Source organism: Fukomys damarensis, unplaced genomic scaffold (genome assembly GCF_012274545.1).
Source record: "Fukomys damarensis isolate Sample0158 unplaced genomic scaffold, DMR_v1.0_HiC HiC_scaffold_2, whole genome shotgun sequence".
Lineage (NCBI taxonomy): Eukaryota > Metazoa > Chordata > Mammalia > Rodentia > Bathyergidae > Fukomys > Fukomys damarensis.
This window is the reverse complement of record NW_022900914.1, coordinates 38751332-38774004: the sequence shown is the minus strand read 5'-3', so window position 1 is coordinate 38774004 and position 22673 is coordinate 38751332. Positions and strand designations below refer to the sequence as shown.

General features: G+C 39.3%; 1 protein-coding gene and 1 pseudogene across 1 annotated transcript in view; one reads left to right on the top strand and one right to left on the bottom strand.

Moving 5' to 3' along the window:
* Positions 1–4300, top strand: part of Cct4 (chaperonin containing TCP1 subunit 4) — an 18968-nt gene extending 14668 nt beyond the window's left edge. The window contains exons 9-14 of the mRNA XM_010609772.3: positions 977–1073; positions 1283–1393; positions 1475–1605; positions 1751–1985; positions 3075–3188; positions 3517–4300. Of these exons, the coding sequence (XP_010608074.1) occupies positions 977–1073; positions 1283–1393; positions 1475–1605; positions 1751–1985; positions 3075–3188; positions 3517–3531 (703 nt within the window). The 3' untranslated portion in view covers positions 3532–4300. The remainder of the gene's footprint in view (positions 1–976; positions 1074–1282; positions 1394–1474; positions 1606–1750; positions 1986–3074; positions 3189–3516) is intronic.
* A 6748-nt stretch (positions 4301–11048) lies between these two features.
* LOC104852208 lies at positions 11049–11478 on the bottom strand (annotated as a pseudogene).
* Between the last annotated feature and the right edge of the window lie 11195 nt (positions 11479–22673).

Here is a 22673-nt window from a genome sequence, read left to right as displayed (position 1 = left end):
TTTTTTTTTTTTTTTTTGGTACCAGGGATCGTACTTGGGTCCTTGTGCTTGCGAAGCCGGTGGCAGAACCACTAAGCTAAATCTCCGGCCCTGTATCATTATGTTTTGATTAATAAGTGGATTGTCTTTCTTGTAATCATTTAAATGCAGGATCATATGATCTTTCTAGACCAGGATTTAAAATATCAAGTAAGTGGAATGCCTTGTTTTCAAAAAGCAAAATTTAATCTTTTAGCCAAATTTGATGATTTAAAATTAATAAATTAAAGAGGCATTTATTTAAAGGCTCATGTGATTGCCTTAAAATTTGGGGGAAATGCTGCTGCTAGTAGGCATATCTCCATGGATATTTTATGCCAGAAAGTACTGAGGGTGTTCATCATGTATAGATACAGTGCTTAGCAAACAGTTGAAAGACTGGGTTCTATCCCCAGTTACATATTTGCTTGAGTAAATTGCCCGTTCAGTCTGGTTATCTTTCAAGAGATTATAATATCTGCCTTCCCGCATCATTAAGGATCATTCCAGATAATTTGTGGGAAAGTGTTAATTTGTAAAGTCTGAATTAATCACACTTCTAAATTTATAAAATAGCAATAAGCTTTCAGCTTTCCACAACATGCTCGTTTATTAAGAAAAATAGCTGGGGATTTAGCTCAGTGCCACTGAGCCTGCCTCAAAAGCACAAGGTCCTGAGTTCAATCCCTGGTACCAAAAAAGAAATAATGAACCATAAATATAGTTATATTTTGTATGTTTTAAAGTTTCGGAGGGATTACAGTTTAGTTTTGAAATTACAGTAAAATTTCCCATAGATTTAGAAGTCTCATTTAAAGAATTTTGAGCTTAAACTAATATTTAAAACATTTTCCTTCATAAATAGCTATTTGAACAATAGTAAAAGAAAGCCTCAATAGCTGTTGAACGATAAAGTATTTCTTTACATAGTGTTAACATAAACACTTTTGTGTTTTAGAGATGCTCTTAGTGATCTTGCGTTACATTTTCTGAACAAGATGAAGATTATGGTGGTTAAGGATATTGAAAGAGAAGACATTGAATTCATTTGTAAGGTAAAATGTTAATTCCTATTATATGTAAAACTATTCAAGTGTCCATTAAGCAGATAAATTATTATTTTTTTCTCATTGAGTTTATTGGTACATTTTAGGTACACAGTACAGTTACATTCATTGTTGTAGCTTTTGTTTTATTTTGTTGGTACTGGGGATCGAACTCATGTAGCAGTTAAATTTTAATTTGTGAGTTTATTTTTTCCCAGACAATTGGAACCAAGCCAGTTGCTCATATTGACCAATTCACTGCTGACATGCTAGGTTCTGCTGAGTTAGCTGAGGAGGTTAATTTAAATGGTTCTGGCAAACTGCTGAAGGTAAGAATAGTATGTTTTCTTTCCCTGGGTTTTTGTTTAACCTTTACTTCAGATACCTAATTTAAAATTTGATTATTAAAGATTATCGGCTGTGCAAGCACTGGAAAAACAGTTACAATTGTTGTTCGTGGCTCTAACAAACTGGTGATTGAAGAAGCTGAACGTTCCATTCATGATGCCCTGTGTGTTATTCGCTGCTTAGTGAAGAAGAGGTAATGTAAACTTTAGATTACTAAGTAATATTTTGAACATTAAACCTTAGATATTTTTATTTTGTTTTGTTTTTGTTTTTTAGTATAAAGAATGTTATAGCTTTCTGTTGCATAAAATAACCTAAATAATATTTGTGTATCTTAGAGCTCTTATTGCAGGAGGTGGTGCTCCAGAAATAGAGTTGGCCCTGCGATTGACTGAATATTCAAGAACACTGAGTGGTATGGAGTCCTACTGTGTCCGTGCTTTTGCAGATGCTATGGAAGTCATTCCATCTACACTAGCTGAAAACGCTGGCCTGAATCCCATTTCTACAGTAACAGAACTAAGAAACCGGCATGCTCAAGGAGAAAAAACTACAGGCATTAATGTCCGAAAGGTACTGACTTACGAGAACTGCTCTAGGTTAATGGATGCATTGGAAAATCAAGGTGATGCCTTAGTTGAAAATATTGTTCATTAACTCTGCTATTTAACTTTTAGCAAGTTGTTTACATTCCTCATTCATAAAAAAGATAATTATTAGTTGCCTAAGATCTGTTGTAAGGGCCAAACCCATTACTAATTAACACTGTAAATATTAACCATAGTATCTGTTGTGAGCATGTCCTGGTATAGTCATGTAGGGTAAACACAAAGAACAGTATTAACATTCCCTCATTTGTTTTATTGAGGACAGAATATATGAAGTGGGAAAACTAATAATTCAGGGTGTTAATTTTTTGAATCATATGGAACCCCAAGGATGGCACTACCTATTTAGGGGAAAATATATGAAGATGCAACTTGGTTGGTAGGAGATAAGAAAATTACATATAAGGAGATAGTGATTAAAGTAATGAGGCTAAGGGGTTACTCTACTTGTCTAGACAGGGGCTGTATATTGGTAATGTGGTGGACGTTAAGGATAGATACATAAAAGCTACAATGAGGAGGCCTTTGAGACAGGTAGGTATTTGTTTTTCTACCAGTGGCTGGAGTCCACTAAAGTTTTTTAAGCAAGATCTAAGGCAAGAAAAGTATTTTTAAACATAGAACTGAAGGGGCTGGAATTTAGCTCAGTGATGCCTTGCCTGCCTTGTAAGTGCAAGGTCCTGAGTTAGATCCCAAAACAGAATACCGGAGCCCAGGATACCTATCATAGCCATTAGCAGTGTTCCTAGGGTAAAAAGGACAAAAATATTAGTGCAGTGAAAAATTTAACAGGAAATATGAGAGATGTAAAAGAATAAATGATACTTAGAAGTAAACAACTAAACAAGGGGTTAGGATTAGGAGAATCTAGCATTCAGTTTTTCCAAATTACAGTTGGAATGCAACCTGCAGTATAGAGAAGAACTTAGAATATTTTACCCTAATGTGCCTAGTCGGGGAAACTTAAGCTTCAGAAGATCTTAGGGCATATTGACAAAGTAGTTGCTGATGTGTATTATTACAGACACTAAAAGCCACCTGTGCTGATTTTCAGGGTGGTATTTCGAACATTCTGGAGGAAATGGTTGTCCAGCCTTTGTTGGTTTCAGTCAGTGCTCTGACCCTAGCAACTGAAACTGTCCGGAGCATTTTGAAAATTGATGATGTGGTAAGTATATACAAGTTCCAAATTCCCTACAAGGCCAAACTGCATTTTTCTAAGTTTTTTAATGATGGTGGTGGGGTTTTTCTTTGTTGGTTTTGGTTTTTCCACTACCAGGGATTGAACTCACTCCCTTGTGCTTGCAAGGCAGGTTCAGCATCACTGAGCTAAATCCCCATCTTTGATGGTGGTGTTTTAATAAATATTTGCTAGTCATGAAAATGATAACATCATACTGAGTTATTTATTAAAATGAGGGAAAATTTGGATAATTGCCTTGAACGCTTAATCTTAAGATTCTAAAAAATAAAACCTAAGTTTTTCTCTTTATCAGGTAAACACTCGATAATCTGAATACATTGGCTGGCTGGCTGGCAACATTATACTCCCAGTACTACAACTCAAGTAGAAGATCCCCATGCTATTCCTTGTTGTTCAGGAGATTGTTTGCTCTATGAATCCCTGGACTTGGTCTTCCAGTTGGTATTTGCTTGAAATTGTATTGGAACAACTAAATATTAAATATCTGACTTCAAAAGGTTGTTTGTCCCCCAGTATTGTATTTGTGTTACTTTTGAGACCCTGTGTAAGAAATACTGTGCACAAAGACTGACATGTTGGCTTTTTAGTGGCTTAATCATGTGTCCTTTCTTTATATTGTATTCTGCTAAGTAGAAGAAAAAAAAGGCCCAGTCTACTTACCACTAATAGATGCCTATTAGCATGAAAAAGGATAATATACATACAATTTTAAAAATTAGCAATACAGAAAGATAAAAAGATTAAGAAAAAGCCTTCCCTCTGCCATCATAATTCCTTTCTCTAAGAATAACCACTTATGTTACATGGGATCCTTCTACAAGGACAAAAGTGAATGCTGGGGTAGGGATATAGCTTAGTGATAGTGTTTGCATAACATGCATGAAACTAGATTGAGTCATCAATACTGTACTACTAAAAGTGCCCATACATGTAGCAAATCTTTTTGTACAAAAGGTATTTTTAACCAGTACATTTTATCTCGTCCAGGTGTCAACTCTCACCATAAACAGTGTAAAATAATTCTGCAAGTTGGTTTTTTTTGTTTTGTTTTGTTTTTTTGGTACTGGGGATCAAACTCAGGACCTTGCACTTGTGAGGCAGGCAGCAGAACCACTGAGCTAAATTCCTGGCCCTGCAAGTTTTAGCTAGTGATTTTTTTGAGATTGGTACTGGATCAAACTCAGGACCTTGCACTTGTGAGGCAGGCAGCAGAACCACTGAGCTAAATTCCTGGCCCTGCAAGTTTTAGCTAGTGATTTTTTTGAGACAGGTTCTCACTATGTGGTTCAGTCTGACCTCAAATTCATGATGATCATTTTGCCTCTGCTTCCACCATCATCCCCAAAACTGATCATTTTAAACTTATCAGCCAGTCTCTATAAAAGCTTCTATGTCTTTAGGTAAAAGACTTTAAGGAAGACAACAAGTTGAGTCCTTATTCTTTTTTTGGTTTTTTGGTGGGGGTTGTTGAGAGAAGATCTGAAATTCAGGCTGGCCTTAAAAGAACTGGCAATCTTGCATCAGCCTCCCAAATGCTAGAATTGCAGGTGTATACCACCACTCCCAGCTTCACAACATTTTTTATATCAAGATATACCTAAAGTTCAAGTACTTGTAATTTTTACAGCCCTTTCAAGAGAAATGTTTCCTAATAGTTTTTCCTTAAATTTGCTTTGGTATAAATTAAACCCCTACCTACTTATATATAGGATTTGACTTACGTTTTGTAAAAATTTATGGTATTTAAGCCAGTTCTGTTTTAGGAAATAGAAGAGCAAATGAGAAAGCTTGTCCAAATAGGCAAAGTTTGGTAACATAATTGTTTAGTTACAAGTGAAAAGAGATGTATCTGTTGCTGGAGGTGCAGAGGTATTATGTGCTCATGTATTCCTCACTTGTCAGCTTTTATAAAAATTTTCAAGTATGTAGAAGTTTTAAATAGTATGAACATTGAATGTACCCACTTAGATTCAACAGTTCCTGACATCTTCCCATTCAATTGTGAAGCATATTTATGTTGGGAGTTACTCCAGTATGAGAAAATTGTGCATAGAAATCTGTGCTGGAGTTGCAACTTGGTAAAGCATGCTATTAATGTTTCATATCTAGATGTCCCCCAGAGCTTCATGTGTTCATACACAGAGCTTTTGGAAGAAGACTGGACTATAGAATCTGACAAGTTTGCTGTTGGGAGATGGGGCCTAGCTGGGGGAGGACCGTGGGTATGTATGACCTGAAGGGTGTATCACTCAGCTCCTACTTTCACTCTCTGCTTGTCCTCCATGAAAGTAGCAGCTCTTCCTCTGCCATGCCATCTTGCCCTGAAGCCTGCCAAGCATTGACTGTAAATGGGTCAAAATAAACCTCTTAAATTGTGGGTGTCAGTTGGTATCTCAGCAATGAGAAAGTGACTCATACCAAGCATACAGAAGTACTTGTATTTGATCTCTAGCACTACCACCAAAAGAATTGGAAAATGTGGTTAAGGTCCAGAACAAAAACAAAAGGAACCTAGGGCCAGGGATTTAGCTCTGGTGCCACCGCCTGCCTCACAAATGAAAGATCTCAAGTTCAATCCCCAGTACTTTAAAAAAAAAAAAAAACTAATAAAACCAGTAAGTTTCACACACGTTAAATGGCTAAGAATTACTATATTAAATGTGGCACTTTAGCTTGAAAAATGCCAAAAGCTTGCACTTAGTAGGGTTACTGTGAAGTGATAGAACTATCTGACAGTAACACCAGAGAGGGAAGGATGTGGTTTGGTAATGGTGAATTGATCTGTATATTTTTAAGTTGTATGTTTGTGTTTTATGTGTTTAGGTTTTTGTTTTTTTATGGGGCTCCATTTGATAACTTGTGGTTGAACCTGGTGTTTCACATTGATCTACATACCCCCCCCCTTTTTTTTTTGATACCAGGGATCAAACTCAGGACCTTGCTTTTGGCATCACTGAGCTAAATCCCAGGCCCTCACCTTTTTTTAATTTTTGAGACAAGTTCTCACTACCAGGCTGCACTTGAACTTGCAATACTCTCAAAATACTGGAGTCACAAGTGTGTACCACCACACCTGACTAGGACTTATTTTTATAATTAAGTACAATGCCAGTTTCATGCCTAAGAAATACCTAGTACTCAACTCATATTCAGATTTTCTAACATCCCCCAATGTCTTTCCTGTACAATCTCTGATTTACACATTGCATTTATTCCTTTCTAGTCTCTAATTTGCATTCATACCACTTTGCTTTTTTAATAGTTTTGACTTTGCTGAAGAGTTGCAGGCCTATTTCTGTATGGATTTCCTTATTTCAGTTCTAAATAGGCTTAGATTAAAATTAAACCTCTGCAAGAATATTTAATAGGGTATGCTGTATATGTTGTATCACAGCATAGCTGTGCTAAAAGGGATCTTCAGATAAATCTGCAGGGAGAAATGATTGGCTCTTGTGCAGTTATGAAGGCTGGGAAACCCCAGTTTGCCATTTCTTTTTCTTTATTTTATTTTTTTCTTTTTTTGGGGGGGTACCTGGGATCAAACTCATGTCCTTGCACTTGTGAGGCAGGCAGTGGAACCACTGAGCTAAATCCCTGGCCAACCAGTTTGCCATTTCTGAGCTAAGAAGCCAATGAGGACTGGGAATTTAGAGGGTAGAAGATCTGTATTTTGCCTTACAAGTCCAAAAAAGGAGGCCTTTTGTTCTATTTAGGCTTTTGATGGATTGAATGATGCCCACTGATATTGGAGTGAACTATTAGCCTATCATATCCTCACAGATGCTCTCGGGAATGCTTAGCTGTCAGCTCTTAGCCCAAATAATTTGATAAAAAATTAATCATAAGGCCATTGTTAACTTGACACCCCTATACATCTTAACACAAATTCCCAAGACTGCCATATATGTAATTGAGTGTATACAACTAAAAACACTAAACCATTTCTCAGAAGAATTAAAGCCCTTGACTGATGTTTACTCTGGCTATTTATTAGCTTAGGTTGTATAATGTAAAATTAATATTTAAGTACTATAAGTTAATAGTTGCATAAGGTTATACATGTGTATATAACCTTTTTTTGTTTTTTCTTGCTATTGGGGATCTAACTTAGTACCTTGTGCTAGCGAGTCAGGCAGCAGTGCCACTGAGGTAAATCCCTGGTTAACTATTTCATTAAATGAGAAATTGTTCATGACCATTACAGTCTATATCTGTAACAGTAGTAGCTGGTTATCTGCAACTTCCACTCTCACTTTTTTTCCCCATTTACTAGAGATTAAAACCAGGCCTTAGAAATGAGCTACATCCCCAGACATCCCCTCTTTTTTCTCTTTCTTTTTTTTTTTCCTTTTTCTCTTTTTGGTACCAGGGATCGAACTCAGGACCTTGTGTTTGTGAAGCAGGTGGCAGAACCACTGAGCTAAATCCCTGGCCCGACCTCCCCTCCTTTTAAAAAAATTTTTAATACTAATTTTGTCTCCCTCCCCTTTCTAAAATTTTATTTATTTTTGGTATCAGGAATTGAACTTGGGACCCTGTGCTTGCAAGGCAAGCTGTGGCACCACTGAGCTACATCCCTGGCCCTCCCCTTTTAAATTTTAATTTTGAAACTGGTTATCACTAAATCGCTGAGCTGCACAGGCTGGACTGGACCTTGCAGTTCTTCTGCCTTAGCCTGTCCAAGTGCTAGGTTTACAGGAGTATACTTACTCCACTCTTGTTTTCAACAAGCACCTCGGTTGTGGCTCTGTCTGGTGAGGTAACTCAGATGTTTTTGAAGGATCTGAGCTATTAGTCCTGTTTGGGGTTGTGAGACATCCTAAGGGCTCTGCTGCATTTCATGTCACATTCATCCCAGCTAGAAACAACTTTACCTATTGATTCTAAGGCATGAGGAGTCAAGAGTAGCTGGATCACTTTAACCTTAATGAAATAACTCTGGTGGAAGCATTCTGGAACTAAGACTTCTAGGCCAGCAGAATATAAAGTCATGAGAATAAAATATTGTAGGGGGTCACTGAACATATTAGTGAGTGGTACCACTCCCATCTACATCTTTGCTTCCTAGACCCATGAATCTTGGCTGTCGGAGAAACGACACTATATATTGTGTCTACTGTCTTCTAGAGAACCTCGTCCCAACTCTACAAGGGACTGCCCCTTAGCTAGTACTTTTTGAGTCGTTAAAAAGGCATTCCACTGTTAAACTTTCATTGCTGTGGGGAACATGGTAAGACCAGTGAATTCTCTGGGCCTAGGCCCACTGCCACAGTGAAATCCTTGATGAGAACCAATGCTACAACAGTTTATAAAGCACTGTTTAAGCCAAGTGCTGTGGCACATACATGAAATCCCAGCTATTCTAGAGGCTGAAGCAGGAGGATCATAGGACTGAGCCCACCCTGGACAATTTAGATCTTGTCACAAAAAAAAGGAGATGTAGCTCACTCAGTGGAAGTGTTATTGGGTTCAATCCCAGTACCACAACCAATTGACCAAAAGCACTGAGAATGTAGTAGCTCAAATGATACTGCTTAGCATGTTTGAAACCCTGGGTTCAATACCCAATATCAAAAATTTCAAAGAAAACGTATTTTTTAAATATTAAGTCCATAGATGGTAGTTCTGGCAGAAACAAGACAAGACCAACCCAGAGTCTCATCTCACAAAAGACAAAACTACCTCTCAAGATGGAAGTATAGTGTAATCAATGTACCACCAGGTAGTTGGGACATGTGCCGTTTCAGGAACAGTGTTGGCTTCCACTGCTGGCAGAATGGGAGCTCAGCAGTAGTTGCATCCAGATCAGCATAGGTAAGTGGAAGTCCATTTTCTAAGTCCATGCATAATCTCCATCTCTGCCACCACAACCACTTTGAGTTCACTAGGCAATCAATGACTGGAATGGCTGAGGAAGGAAGCTGTTCTATACAGAATGGGTCATCCTATCCACTTGATTAAAATTCTCAGCTGAGGTCACAGTTTGCTGAGTATTCACATGGAACAAATATCTTAACATTTCTTGCCCAGGGTGCTCACAAACCTCCCCAAATTTCTTTTTCCTGATTTTCCAATTAAGTTTCTGCCAAGTCCTTGACAAGCCAAATCTTTGACTATAACTTATGAATCTATATACCTGTTTTAGCCACTTTCTTGTTGCTGAGACACAATATTCAACACTCACAACTTAAAAAGAGGAGGGGTTACTTCAGCTCACATTTTAGTCCATGGTTGTCTGGCTTCAAGGCAGGAAGGAATGGTAGAAGGGTGTGGTGAAGGAAAGTTGTTCACCTCATGGCAGCCAGGAACCTGTCAAGGGAGAAGCCAGAAGTAATGCCCATAGTGACCCACTTCCTACCAGTCACCTCCTCCGAACAGCAAGTCGGCTGTAATACCCCTATAATCATTCACCTTTGCAGTGGAACTTAATATAAGAACATCCATCTTGGAAGAAACATAAGGACATCTGTGTGACTGGCAGGCCAGTCATCTCAGGAAAAGAAATGCAAGCAGTTCTTGTTTGTTTCTTGGTAATCTCCTAAGAGGATGTAGATAAAGTAAAAAATGTTTTTTAAGGGTGTTGGAATGAAAAAAAATTTTTTTGTGTGAGCACAGCTGGCCAAAATGTTATACAGCTTCAGATATAAAATGCTAAATATATGCTCTTCGTCTGATGCTCTTAATAGCTTCAATAAATACTGCAATAAATACTATGATCATGAGGCTGCTGTTTGCCTGAGCAAGCTTCAGCCCTCTGATCCTGCTCCCCACATCTTGCTTGCCTCCCCTCATTTTGCGACACGGAGACAAACAGCAACACACCTTCCAAAAATTTAAGGCTTTGGGGACCATTTTAGACCTAAACTATAATACCATTTTCACTCTACATCTGGCCATTTGTCCTCCCAGACAAAGTACAGTGTCTGAAATTCTGCCCATAGGAAGATTTCCTCCTAGTGATACCTGAAAATAATGCAGATTCATCTGTAAACCAGGCCTGCACTTCTCTCTCCCCTGTCATCTTTGTGTAGGTAACTGCCTATGAAACTATAGGTACATTCTAGAAGAGATTTTAGAGCAGAACTGGGGACCACAGGCATTTGAGCCCCCGCTTTTTAATGTAATGTGTGCCTTCAGGCCTGATCATGAATATATCACCATGAAAATTTGCTACTCTCTCTGTTTTTTTGGAACCAGGAATTGAACTCAGTCCCTTGCCCTTGTGAGACAGGCGGCGGAACCACCGAGCCAAATCCCTGGCCCAAATTGCTACTTTCCATGTTCCACTTTTTGGCTTCTTGGGTCAGATAACCCAGTTTGTGACAGGAAGCATGTCAGCTTCATTGCCCTTAGTTTAGTGGTCAGTCTCTATTAAAGCCCAGGAACAGGTAAAGAGCTTTATCTCAAAATGAGAAATGGATGGCAGAACTTCGCTTCAAAATCCTAAAGGACTTAAGCTATATAATTCACGAATAGAGCCTGCCAAAGTGTCCAAACAATTAACCCTCTCTGCCACTGCTGCATGCACCACTGAATCTGCTGGATCATATGGCCCGAGCATCAGAACAGCTTGCACAACAGCCTGGACCTGTTGGAGAGACTTCTATTTCCAGGGCCCAATCAAAACTAGCAGTAGTTTGAGTCACTCATTATGGGTCAGAATAACACACCCCAATGAGGAACTTTAAAATCCAGTAGCCCACTAGATGCACCTCTTTTGGGTTGTAGAAAATGCTAGACATGGCAATTTATTGTTCACCTTAGAAGGGATAGCTCTTTTTTAAAATTTTTTTAGTTTTTAAGTAAAGTTGGACATAAAATTACTTATTCCTGCAACTTCTCAATTGTTTGTTATATTTGCCCTTTTCCTTTCCAACTTGGGGAGATTTGGCTTTCCATCCCAGGATCTTTTTGTGGTCTTTGTCCAGTTCAAACTAGGGATAACCACCTTGCTGGGGTGAGTGCTCACATGGATGGTTTTGCCATTTCCCTTTTCCCACTTCATCTGTTCATTGTAGATGCCATTTCTTCTTATAAATCTGAAATACTTTGCCAAGCTGCTAACCGTTACAGTGTTCACATACAATCTGAACCTCATTATATTTTCAGATGAGTGTAGATCAAACATTATTATACTTCTGCCTCAGTTCTTTGGAAAAAGGGAAAAATATAATCTGTGGATGTAGGAAGGTACATTTAAATGCTTTCCATGGTTCTTGCTTCAGTGTGAAGTCACAAAGGGGTTGAACTTCATTTTGGTCACTCTAGCTCCAGCAATGGTCACAAAAGGGAAGAGGTCTATGTGTTGTTTACAGTTTTCAACACACGCTACCAGACTTGGAAATTTCATGGAGCTAGAAGTTTACTGAATCTTCATAATCATTTTCCACCCTTTGACATGCAAATATCAATACATCTATTGCAGTTGCTGCTTCTTGTACAGTAGGTCTAATCAGCACAGTGTCAATATAATGGATGAGTGAAATAGGTTGTGGAAGGGAAAGGCAGTCAAGATCCCTACAAACTGAATTATGTCACAGGGCTAGAGAAATTACATACCTCTGAAATAAGACAATGAAGATACATTGCTAGTCTTACCAGTTGGAAGCAAATTGCTTCTGGTGAGCCTTTTGAATAGGTATGGAAAGACAGCCATTTGTAGGGCCAGGGATTTAGCTCAGTGGTTCCACCACCTGCCTCACAAGCGCAAGGTCCAGAGTTCGATCCCTGGTACAAAAAAAAAAAAAAAAAGCTATCTGTTAGATCAGCAGCCACATTCCATGTATCAGGAAATAGGTTAATTTGCTCAAGTAATGAAACCACATCTGGTACAGCAGCTACACTCACCACTGTAGGGAGTCACCACTTGGTTAAGCTTACAGTAATCCACTACATTCTCCAAAGTCCATCTGTGTTCTGCACAAGTCAAAAAGAAAAGCTGAGTGGGGAGGTGGTGAAAATCACTACCTCTGTGTCTGTGAGTCTTGGATCTAATCTCCAGAATCCCTCCAGGAGCAAGCCACCACTTCTGGTTTACTAGGTAAGGGTAGTTCTAGTGCCTTCCATTTGATAGTCTTTCCCATAGTAATAGCCCCTGCTCCACATCAAAAACACATATGATTTTATCTCATTCTAACAATACTAAATTTGAAAAAAAAACTCTAAATTTGATCACCTGGTTAAAGTGATTGCCAATAGATCTCTCTTTTTAAACACACGTTTTCCCCTTTTGCAATTATTAAATAACCTGTGGATAATACTTTGGCACTATGCAAATATTCTGTACTTCGAAGTATGTGTGCTTTTAAAAACTTAGATCTGGGGGATGGGGATTTAGCTCAGTGGTTCCACTGCCTGCCTTGCAAGCTCAAGGACCCAAGTTCAATCCCCAGTACCAAAATAAATAAACACAACAACAACAAAAAAAATTAGCTCTGGACTTGGGATTTAGCTCAGTGGCACCATGCCTGCCTCGCAAGTACAAGGTCCTGAGTTCAATCCCTGGTACCAAAAAACAATTTTAAAAAAGTAAAACTTAGCTCTTCTCTAAATAGTACCTTTGATTAGCAATTTTTATATGTACTTTTTAAATTTTTATTTTTAATTGAGTTTATTGGTACATTTTAGGTATACAAAACAGTTACATTCATTATTGGGATCTTGTACTTTTACATGACAGGTCTTGGTTCTCATTTTTTCCCCTTGTTGATTAGCGATTTTAACTATAACAAGGACATATTAGATTGAAAGCAACTAAAATAACTATTAGAATCTGAAGATGCTAATTTTTAGCTATCAAGATTTTACAAAGGAAAAATTCACAAGAACCAGAAAAGAACAAATACCCTATCTTCCTAGCAGGAGGGAAAAGTTCCTGAGCTAAGGGGAGGTGTGATATTTGCTATGAATTGGCAGACAAGGTGTCAGTAGCCCTACTATATAAATAAACCTTTTTTTTCCTATTTTTATTTTTGTTTTTGTTTTGAGAGAGGGTCTCACTATGTAGTTGAGACTGACCCGGAACTCACTATGTAGCCCAGGCTGGTCTCGAACTCACAGCAATCCTCCTGCCTGAGCCTCCCTAGTGCTGGGATTACAGGTGTGCGCCACCACACCTGGCCAAAGAAACCTTTCAAGCCAGTGAGAATAAAAGGTAATCATGCTAAAATAAAATTGAAAAGCAGGCAAAAGACATGAACAGGTTATTTACAAAAGTAATATAAATAGATGTCAACATGAAAAAAAATTCAGTATCATTACTAATCCAAGAAATACAAATAAAATATACCAGATTGGCCAAGATTAATAAAACTGACAAATATATGTGTTGACAGTGAAGTGTGGTTGGTGTGCAAACTGGTATAAATTTTCTGAAAGTTAGTTTGGCAATAATAACCACAACCTTTAAAAGCATGCATAAAGCTAGGCATACTAGTATATGCCTGTAATTCCAGCAGTTTGGAGGCTGCGACAGGAGGATCGTGAATTTGAAGCCAGCCTAGGGTAACCTAGGGAGGCCCTCTCTATGCATAGGAATGGGGATGTAGTTCTGTGACTCTGGGTTTGATATCCAACACCACAAAAAGAAAAAAGCAACAACAAAAAATCCTATGCAACCCCTTTCACTCATATTTGTCCTGAAGAAATAACAGCATAAAGCACTAAGATACATGTATGTATAATGACAAATGTATAGGTGTACAATAAATACTGTTATAATCATCAAAATGTTAACAGCCACAGTAATTATGTACTGATAAAATTTTTACAGTGAGATTTTTTTTCTTTTCTTTCTTTCTTTCTTTCTTTTTTGCAGCAGGGTCTCACTATGTAGTTCAGGCTGGTGAACTTACTATCTAGCTTAGGCTGACCTCAAACTCATGGCCATCCTCCTGAGATTGCAAGAATGTGCCAGTATGCCCAGATTAAAATGTTTTTAAAGAAATGATATTTTAAATTTTGGGGAAAAATACTAACAACCTTATAAATTTCATGCCAGAAAATTGGTTTGCAGTCTTCTCTAACCAGTGAGACAGCAAGCACCTCAAGAGCAAAAGTTAATTCATATTGCAAAAATTATTTCCCTCGGATAGCACATATTATAATAATTAATCATGTAGAAAAGGAATAGCATCTCTAAGAAACAATGTTTATTGCTGCTTGCCTCGCAAGTGCAAAGTCTTGAGTTTGATCCCTGGTACCAAAAGAAAAAGAAAAAAGAAAAAACATTTATTTTGGTGGATTTTTTTCTATCTTATGTATTTGGGACAAACTAAGTTATCATACCCTCTCAGCACAATATCTTTTTTTGGGGGGCGGGTTTGAGACAGGGTCTCACTATGTAGTTGAAACTGACCTGGAATTCGCTATGTAGCCCAGGCTGGTCTCAAACTCGCAGTGATCCTCCTGCCTCAGCCTTCTGAGTTCTGGGATTACAGGCATGCACCACCATGCCCGGCTTCAATATCATATTTTTGAAGATTAAATGTGGGCTGTTTCTCAGTCCAAGTGATATCGTTACCTCCCTTATTTTCTGCTGCCAGTGAGAATACAGGTATTACTAAGTAACAGTCTTCCACATACTTTATAATACATTGCACTTGCTTCCAGACTGTTCTAATCATACAAACTAGAAACAAAAATATTATCCTAAATTCCTGCTTTCCCTTCACTCACTACATTAGTCCCCAAATCTTCTAGATCAGTAGTGTTTTGCTTATTTTTATAGTACTGGGAATTGAACCCAGGGAGTGCTGCGCTTCATCCCCAGCCTTTGTTTTGTTTGTTTTCGTTTTGGTTTTTTTGGTACTGGGGATTGAACTCATGACCTTGCACTTGCCAGGCAGGCACAGTGCCACTGAGCTAAATCGCTGGCCCTATATTTTATTTTTAGACAGTCTTGTTATTTGCTCAGGCTGGCCTGGAACTTTCCATCGTCCTGCTTCCACCTGCCAAGTAGCTGGAATATACCACCATGCCCAGCTAGCAGATCAGTCAGTGATCCTTTAACTTTAATGTACGTGTGCATCACCCCTGGGGAATCTGATTTAGTAGGCTGAAGTGGGGCTTGAGAGTCTAACACATTCCAGGTGATGCTGATACTGCTTCCTGACAGCATCTCAGCATCTCACACAGGACTTTACCACCTCAGCTATTAGTTCAGGTTCTCTCCTGCCTGGACCTTTACAGTAACCCTCCAATTGATCTTCAGTCCAATATCCATACTGTTGTCATAGTGATGTAAGTCAGGTCACATTGCAATCCTTAAGTGGTTCCTTGATGCCATTTGAATAAAGTTATAGTAGACAAAGGCCTCAACAGTCTGCACATTGATATCCGGGCATGTACCATCCACCTGTAATCCCAGCACTCAGGAGATTGAAACAGGAGGATCTCTTGAGAGCTCGAGGCCAGCCTGGGTTACACATTGTGTTCAAGGCTAGCCTGAACTACATAGTAAGACCCTGTCTCAACACAAAACAAAAACAACTGCGCCGGGTGTCGTGGCGCACGCCTGTAATCCCAGCACTCGGGAGGCTGAGGCTGGAGGATGCTGTGAGTTCCAGACCATTCTGGGCTACATAGTGAGTTCCAGGTCAGTCTCAACTACATAGTGAGACCCTTTCTCAAAAAACCAAAAAAAAAGTGAAAAAAAAAGTACCCAGCTCTATTTCTCATTATTTTCGGGCCATCACACCAGCTGGCTGAATAAAAACTCAATGATAGCATCCTCTTTAAGCCTAAAGATTTTCAGTAGTTTTTTAACCTCCAAATTTACTTTGCTAATTCCTGATTTTCACACCCCTGACCCCAGTACTGGGGATTGAACCCAGAGCCTTTGAATTGAGCTGCACCCCTAGCCCCTTTCTCGTTCGTTTGTTTTTTGTTTTTTTGAGACAGGGTCTCACTAGGTAGTTCAGACTGACCTGGAACTCACTATGTAGCCCAGGCTGGTCTCGAACTCACAGCAATCCTCCTGCCTCAGCCTCCCACATGCTGGGATTACAGATGTGCGCCACCATGCCTGGCTTCTCATTTTAATTTAATTTAATTAATTAATTACTTTTAAGTACCAGAGATCGAACTCAGGACCTTGTGCTAGCAAGGCAGGTGGCAGCACCACTGAGCTAAATCCCTGGTCCCTCTTGTTTTTAATTTTGAAACAGGGCCTTGCTAAGTCACTAAGTTGCCCAGGCTGGGCTCAAACCTGGGATCCTTCTGCTTCAAGCTCCCAGAGTGATGAATTAAATTGTGTGCCACAGGCCCTGTTTACCTTTTAAATTTTTTTTGTAGGAATCCTGCAAATTTCAGCTTCTTCAGGAGCACCTGCATTTATTTCACAGCAGGTAATTTTGCTTCTGAACTCTGAGATCACTGCCTATTCCATGAGGCATTGCCAGGACCAAGGGTCGGATTGCAGAGGGAAAGCCCAGAGTAAGTCTGAAGCCAAGTTCACTCCTTGTTATGTCTCAGTAACATTCTGTTATATGCATATACCACACTTCGCTTATTCATTCTCCAGCTGATGGACACGTGGGGTGTTTTCTACTTTTTGGCTGCTATTAATGCTTCTGTGAACATTTGTGTACAAGTCCCTCTGTGAGCATATGGTTTCAGTTCTCTTGGGTAATATACCTAAGAGTGAGTCATATAGAAAGTGCATGTTAGGGGCTGGACATTTAGCTCAGTGGTTCCATCGCCTGCCTCACAAGTGCAAGGACCCGAGTTTAATCCCTGGTACCCCGCCCCTAGAAAAAGAAATTGCATGTTCAGCTTTCAGAGAAACTGCCAAAATCTGTTTCAAAGTTGCTTTACCATTTTATATCTATGGAAGACATTTTGACACATAGTATTTTTACTATATTTGACTCTACATATTTTAGAATTTATTTTTATAATTATGACTTCTATAGCCCATGAATTGTTCTTAGAAGCATTTTTAAATTTCCAAACTGAAAAGGATTTTCTAGTTATTTTTTCTTATTAATAACTACCTTAATTGCATTAAGTGTTCAGAGAATATTGATTGAATCATTTTAAATCTGTTGCTAGCTTTATGACTTAGTACTATGGTTACTTTTCATAATGTTCTGCATGTTCATAAAATAATATATACTTTCCAATTGTTATGTGTACATGTTAGCTATGTGTTATATAATAGATAAAATATTTAATTATTTTGCTGTTCAAATCTTCTATGCCCTTTCATTTTGAGAATGTATGTATATAAATATATCAAAAAGGCTTATACATTTTATTATAATTAATAGATGATTTACTCATAATATCAAACATGGCAGCCATGGAGCTGAGGCGACTTAGATTTTCTTTAAAGACAGGACCTAAGATGCAGGATGCAGTCAACTGAAACAGTGGTGTGCTGGAGCCTTGAGAGACTTAACTATGATATTTTAAGGAAGTCTGTAAACTGTTTAAAATAGCCATTAAAAATTAAATTTTGGCTGGATGTGGTGGCTGTAATGTCAGCATTTGGGAGGCTGAGGCAGGAGAATCACCACAAATTCAAGGCTAGCCTGGGCACTATAGTGAGTTTAAGGCCAGCCTGAACTACACAGCAAAGACTCTGTCTCAAAAAAAAAAAAAAAATGGCCAGGTGTGGTGGCACACGCCTGTAATCCCAGCACTCAGGAGGCTGAGGCAGGAGGGTCACTGTGAGTTTGAGACCAGCCTGGGCTACATAGTGAGTTCCAGGTCAGTCTCAACTGTATAGTGAGACCCTGTCTCAAAAGAACAAAAACAAAATTTTGTAAAATTATAATATTAAAAACAAAAATAATTTCTCTAAACTTTTTACTTATCACTATGTCTGTATGGTGGAAGTACTATATGATGGTGCGCTACTGAACATCTTTTCCCAACTCCTGTTCAGAGATATCATTTTGGTAACTGGAAATCAGCAATGACAGGAGTATTGACACCAAAGAAACCAGCAAATACTAAAGTTTTATTTTTACATTTAAAAAACTGATGGGTAAGCTGGGTGTGGGGGTGGATACCTGTCATTTTAGCCCTCTGGGAGGCTGAGGCAAGAGGATTATAAATTTAAGCCCAGCCTGGACAATTAAGTGACTTAGTGAGACGCTGTCTCAGAATAAAAAGTAAAAAAGCTCAGTATGAAAGCCCTGGGTTCAATCTCCAGTACAAAAAGGGGGAAGAGAGAGAGAGAGAGGAGAGAGAGAGAGAGAATATGTTAGTAATGCAAAGTTAAAAGTATGCTTTGTCAGGGGTTGGGGATTTAGCTCAGTGGTTCTGCCGTGTACCTCACAAGCACAAGGTCTCAAGTTCAATCCCCAGTACCCCCCAAAAAAGTATGTGTTGTCTCTATTCTTTAAACTATGAATAAAAAAAGAAAAAATGGAAAATGCTCCTGGTATTAGAAAAGTATTATCTATTTCAGCAAAGACATTGGTCACAACGGGAAAGTGAAATTTTAATATACATACATCTTGGATGTTTTACTTTTATCTTACTCATAAATATAAACAAAAAATATTAAGAAACATTTTTGCTGGAACTATATTGTTAATTACAACCACAGACTGGCTACAGATATAAGAGTTCAGTAAAAACTAATGAAAGTACTCTGGAGAGAATCAGTTATACCTGAGGAATTTATAGTAAAGAGCATATTCATTATTTATAAGTATGTGCTACAATCGATGTCAGTAAAATGTAAAATGTAGAATAAGCTTAATCACATATACATTGTCTCCAGTGAGTAGGTTAACTATTTATCCACACAGGACTGGCTAACAGCTGCCTGCTGCAGCACCGCTAAGAACCTCTCCAAGGAACTTTAGCCAGCAACTGGGATGGCAGGGCCAGTAGCACCTGGTTGTTGTTGTTCCTTGTGGAACTCGTCTATGAGCAATCTGTGCTGAAGCTCTCTTTTAAATTGGGTGAAACTTTCTCAGAGCTGCATTGAAATTTGAACCTTTATTATCCAACTATTTTGTGTTCCTTCTCTTTTCTAATATGTCTAACTGTATCTTTCCCTGAAGACTTTAGCTACTCATTCACAACAATTTCCTCCAATAAATCTCTTGTACATTTATTTATTTACTCATTTATTCTGCAGTATCAGGGATTGAACTCAGGACCTTGTGCTTGCCAGGCAGGCATGGCACCACTGAGCTAAATCCTGAGCCCTAATCTCTTGTATTTTTAACTTCCTCTTGGTGTTGGCTTCCTCAAAGACCCACACTGACAGCTAAGAATATAAAAAATGAAAAGGGAAACAACAGAAATATCCATCACAGATTAATAGATAAATAAATAGATATATTTAAGAAAATGATAGTGACAATGTTAAAGGTAAAGAATGAATGTTAAAAATATTTCTTACTATAACTATTATATTATCAATAACATAAAAAATTGAGAAAATTCTTCCAGTATCAGAAACTTTTTCAGCAAAGAGTACTATTTAAGAATTAAAAAGGAAAGATTATAGGGAAGAATCTTTCTGTTTGTTTGTTTAGGTTCCTTTTGAAACAAGGTCTCACCTTGTTTTGTAGGCTGGCCTTGAATTTACCATGCAGCCCAGGGTAGCCTCGAACTTGTGGCAATCTTCCTGTCTCAGCCTCCCGGATGCTGAGGTTACAGGCATGCACTGCCACACCTGACTCTATAGGGATGAATCTTAAAAAAAAAAAAAAAAGAGCAGTGTGGTGGCACATGATGCAGGTCATTGGTAGAGCCTAGAGTGTGCGGGGCCCTTGTTGTGAGAAAAAAAAAAAAGAAAGCACTGAAAAAAATAAGGAAGAAAGAAGGAGAGAGAGGAGGGGGAGGGAGGGAGAGAGAGAGAGAGGAGAAAATGCTGATAGCAAAAAGAGAATACTGAATGATTTATTTGTATGAAATTGTAGAACAGACTGGCAGTAGAATGGGGAACGATTGGGAAAGGAGGACAAGGGAGCTTTCTGAGAATATAAATGGTCTATATCTTTTGTTTTGTTTTGGGTTTTTTTGAGACAGGGTCTCACTATGTAGTTGAGACTGACCTGGAGCTCACTATGTAGCCCAGGCTGGTCTGAAACTCATAGCGATCCTCCTGCCTCCCTGAGTGCTGGGATTACAGGCATCCGCCACCACTCCCAGTTTGGTCTACATCTTAATAGGTGTATGATTCCTGGTTGGACACATTTTAATGTATTTATTTTTTGTACCGGGGATTGAACTCGGTTCCTTGCGCTTGCGAGGCAGGCCACCGAAACGCTGAGCTAAATCCCCGGCTGGACACATTGTTAGAATCCCTCTAGCTGTATACTCAAAGATTTATTTATCCTACTCTCCTATATAAATTTATATCTCAATGCAAAAGTCCAAAAACAATTTTCCTATTATGCCAGATGTTATTTTCTTCTTGTAGCTCTGCCCCTCTGATATATACATATATATTTTTTTCTTTTTCTTTTCTTTTTTTTGTACCAGGGATTGAACTTGGGTCCTCATGCTTGCAAGGCAGGTGGCAGCACCACTGAGCTAAATCCCCAGCCTTTATACATATTTTTAAACCGTAGACGAACTCAGGTCCTTGCGCTTGCAAGGGAGCTGGTAGCGCCACTGAGCTAAATCCCTGGCATTGTTCTATATATTTTAAGGCTATATTATTAGATTTCTTGCAAGTGTAGAATATTCCTAGTGAACTGAAACTTTCCTGTTCCATTCACATATATGTGCTACACACTCATTCCCATTATTTTACTGTTTTATGTTCATCTATTTGCAGTTTTCCAAGGTGTGGCCTTGTTTTGCTGGAATTTTTTGCTTCGGGCTTGAATTAAACCCCAACAGGTCCATGTGCAACCACAGAACTAGCTGCATGTTACTGACTCCACTCTGATACCCCGTCAGTTGGACAACCATACCTCTTGGGCTTCCAGCTCTGACGTCAGCTCAGAACCAACCAGCATCTGAGAAGCAATAGCATGGCCGAAACAAACTGCAGCCTGAAGGAGATGGAGGATTTCACAGAGGCTCACACTTCAGACAGGGGAACGAAAAAGGCTTGTTAAGAAGGGCTCAGTCCTCAGAGAGGGTTCTATAGGAGACTCACCACATAACGCAGAAAATACTGTTAACTTTACAGTTGGTGACAAGAAAAAGCAGCCTCGGCCTTAGGAAGTAGAGGCTTAGCTTAGGTAGCAGGTGGTTGAGATGTTACTAAGTCCGCTCTTTTGTGTCTTGGTCTTTCTTACAGGCACGTGATGCATAGGGAAGGCACTATTTGGAGCACACAAATCCCAAGTGGGCGTTAGTGAGGGTGAGATGGAGGACGCTGTGTCTGTGGTAACTATTGGGCTCTCCTGGCCCTACTCCTGCCACTCCACGGTGAGGAAGCCAAGGCGAACACTGAGTTCATACTAACTGCACTCACCGCGGGGAGTTCCAGGCACTACCCAACTCTGGGAGTTTATTGGTCAGGTACGAAAAACGCTAGCGTGACAATCAGCCGCCTCTTTCTGATTGGTGGACTCCTGCTAGCTGTCGAGTCGATCAAAGGAGAACGTATCCCACTTTTGGGTAGCGGGTCGCAAACACTGCCACTTTTCAGAAACCGACACGCAACACCTGCTTTCCACCGCCTCCTCCGCGACTCCTAACATGTTATTTCAGTTAATAGCATGCACTCTTTCTTCAAAAAATGAGTTTCACTGTATAATGTAAGAAGTGTGAGTTTAGGTGGTTAAACGGGACGAAGAGAAAGAAGTTTCCTTTTCCGTCCGCCAAACTTCTACGGCAGCAAAAAGACTCGATACCGATTCGCACTATCCAGTTAATTGGATATCAATTTGTATATTAGTAATCATTACAACAGCTGGTAATGGCACTGCCATTTCGAAACTAGCTTGAAGATGAAACTATACTTTGGCTGGTTGTAGTAGAGTCATTGGTATATTACACTTCCAGAATGCCATGTTGAGCTGCAGATTTGCATTATAAATCTGTTATTGTCTTAATGACTTTTTGTTGTTGTTTTTGTTTTTGTACCTGGGATTAGAACTCGGGTCCTTGAGTTTGCGAGGCAGACGGCGGAACCACTGAGCTAAATCCCCCGGCCCCTTAATGACTTTTTTTGAGACTGACTCTTGCTAGGGTAGTTCAGGCTGGCCATGAGCTCACTATGTAGCCCATGCTGGCCTTGAATTTGTGGCAATCCTCCTGCCTCAGCCTTACTAGTGTTTGCAAGACAAGCGTGAGTTAACATATCCAACGTAATTGTTAGTTTAAGAGAGATAAATGGACAGCTTTGGTTTCTGGTCGCGTGTGAGTGGTTTGCATGACGTTTGGTCCCTCGCGGCTCTCGTAGCATCCCTAGTAACCGCGACCCTGGTAACCGCCCGCCAAAGCTGCCAGGTCCGTGGAGGCTGCGCCACCTTACCCGCCCCGGGCCGGCGCTGGCGCTTGAGCCTCGGAGGCGGGGGG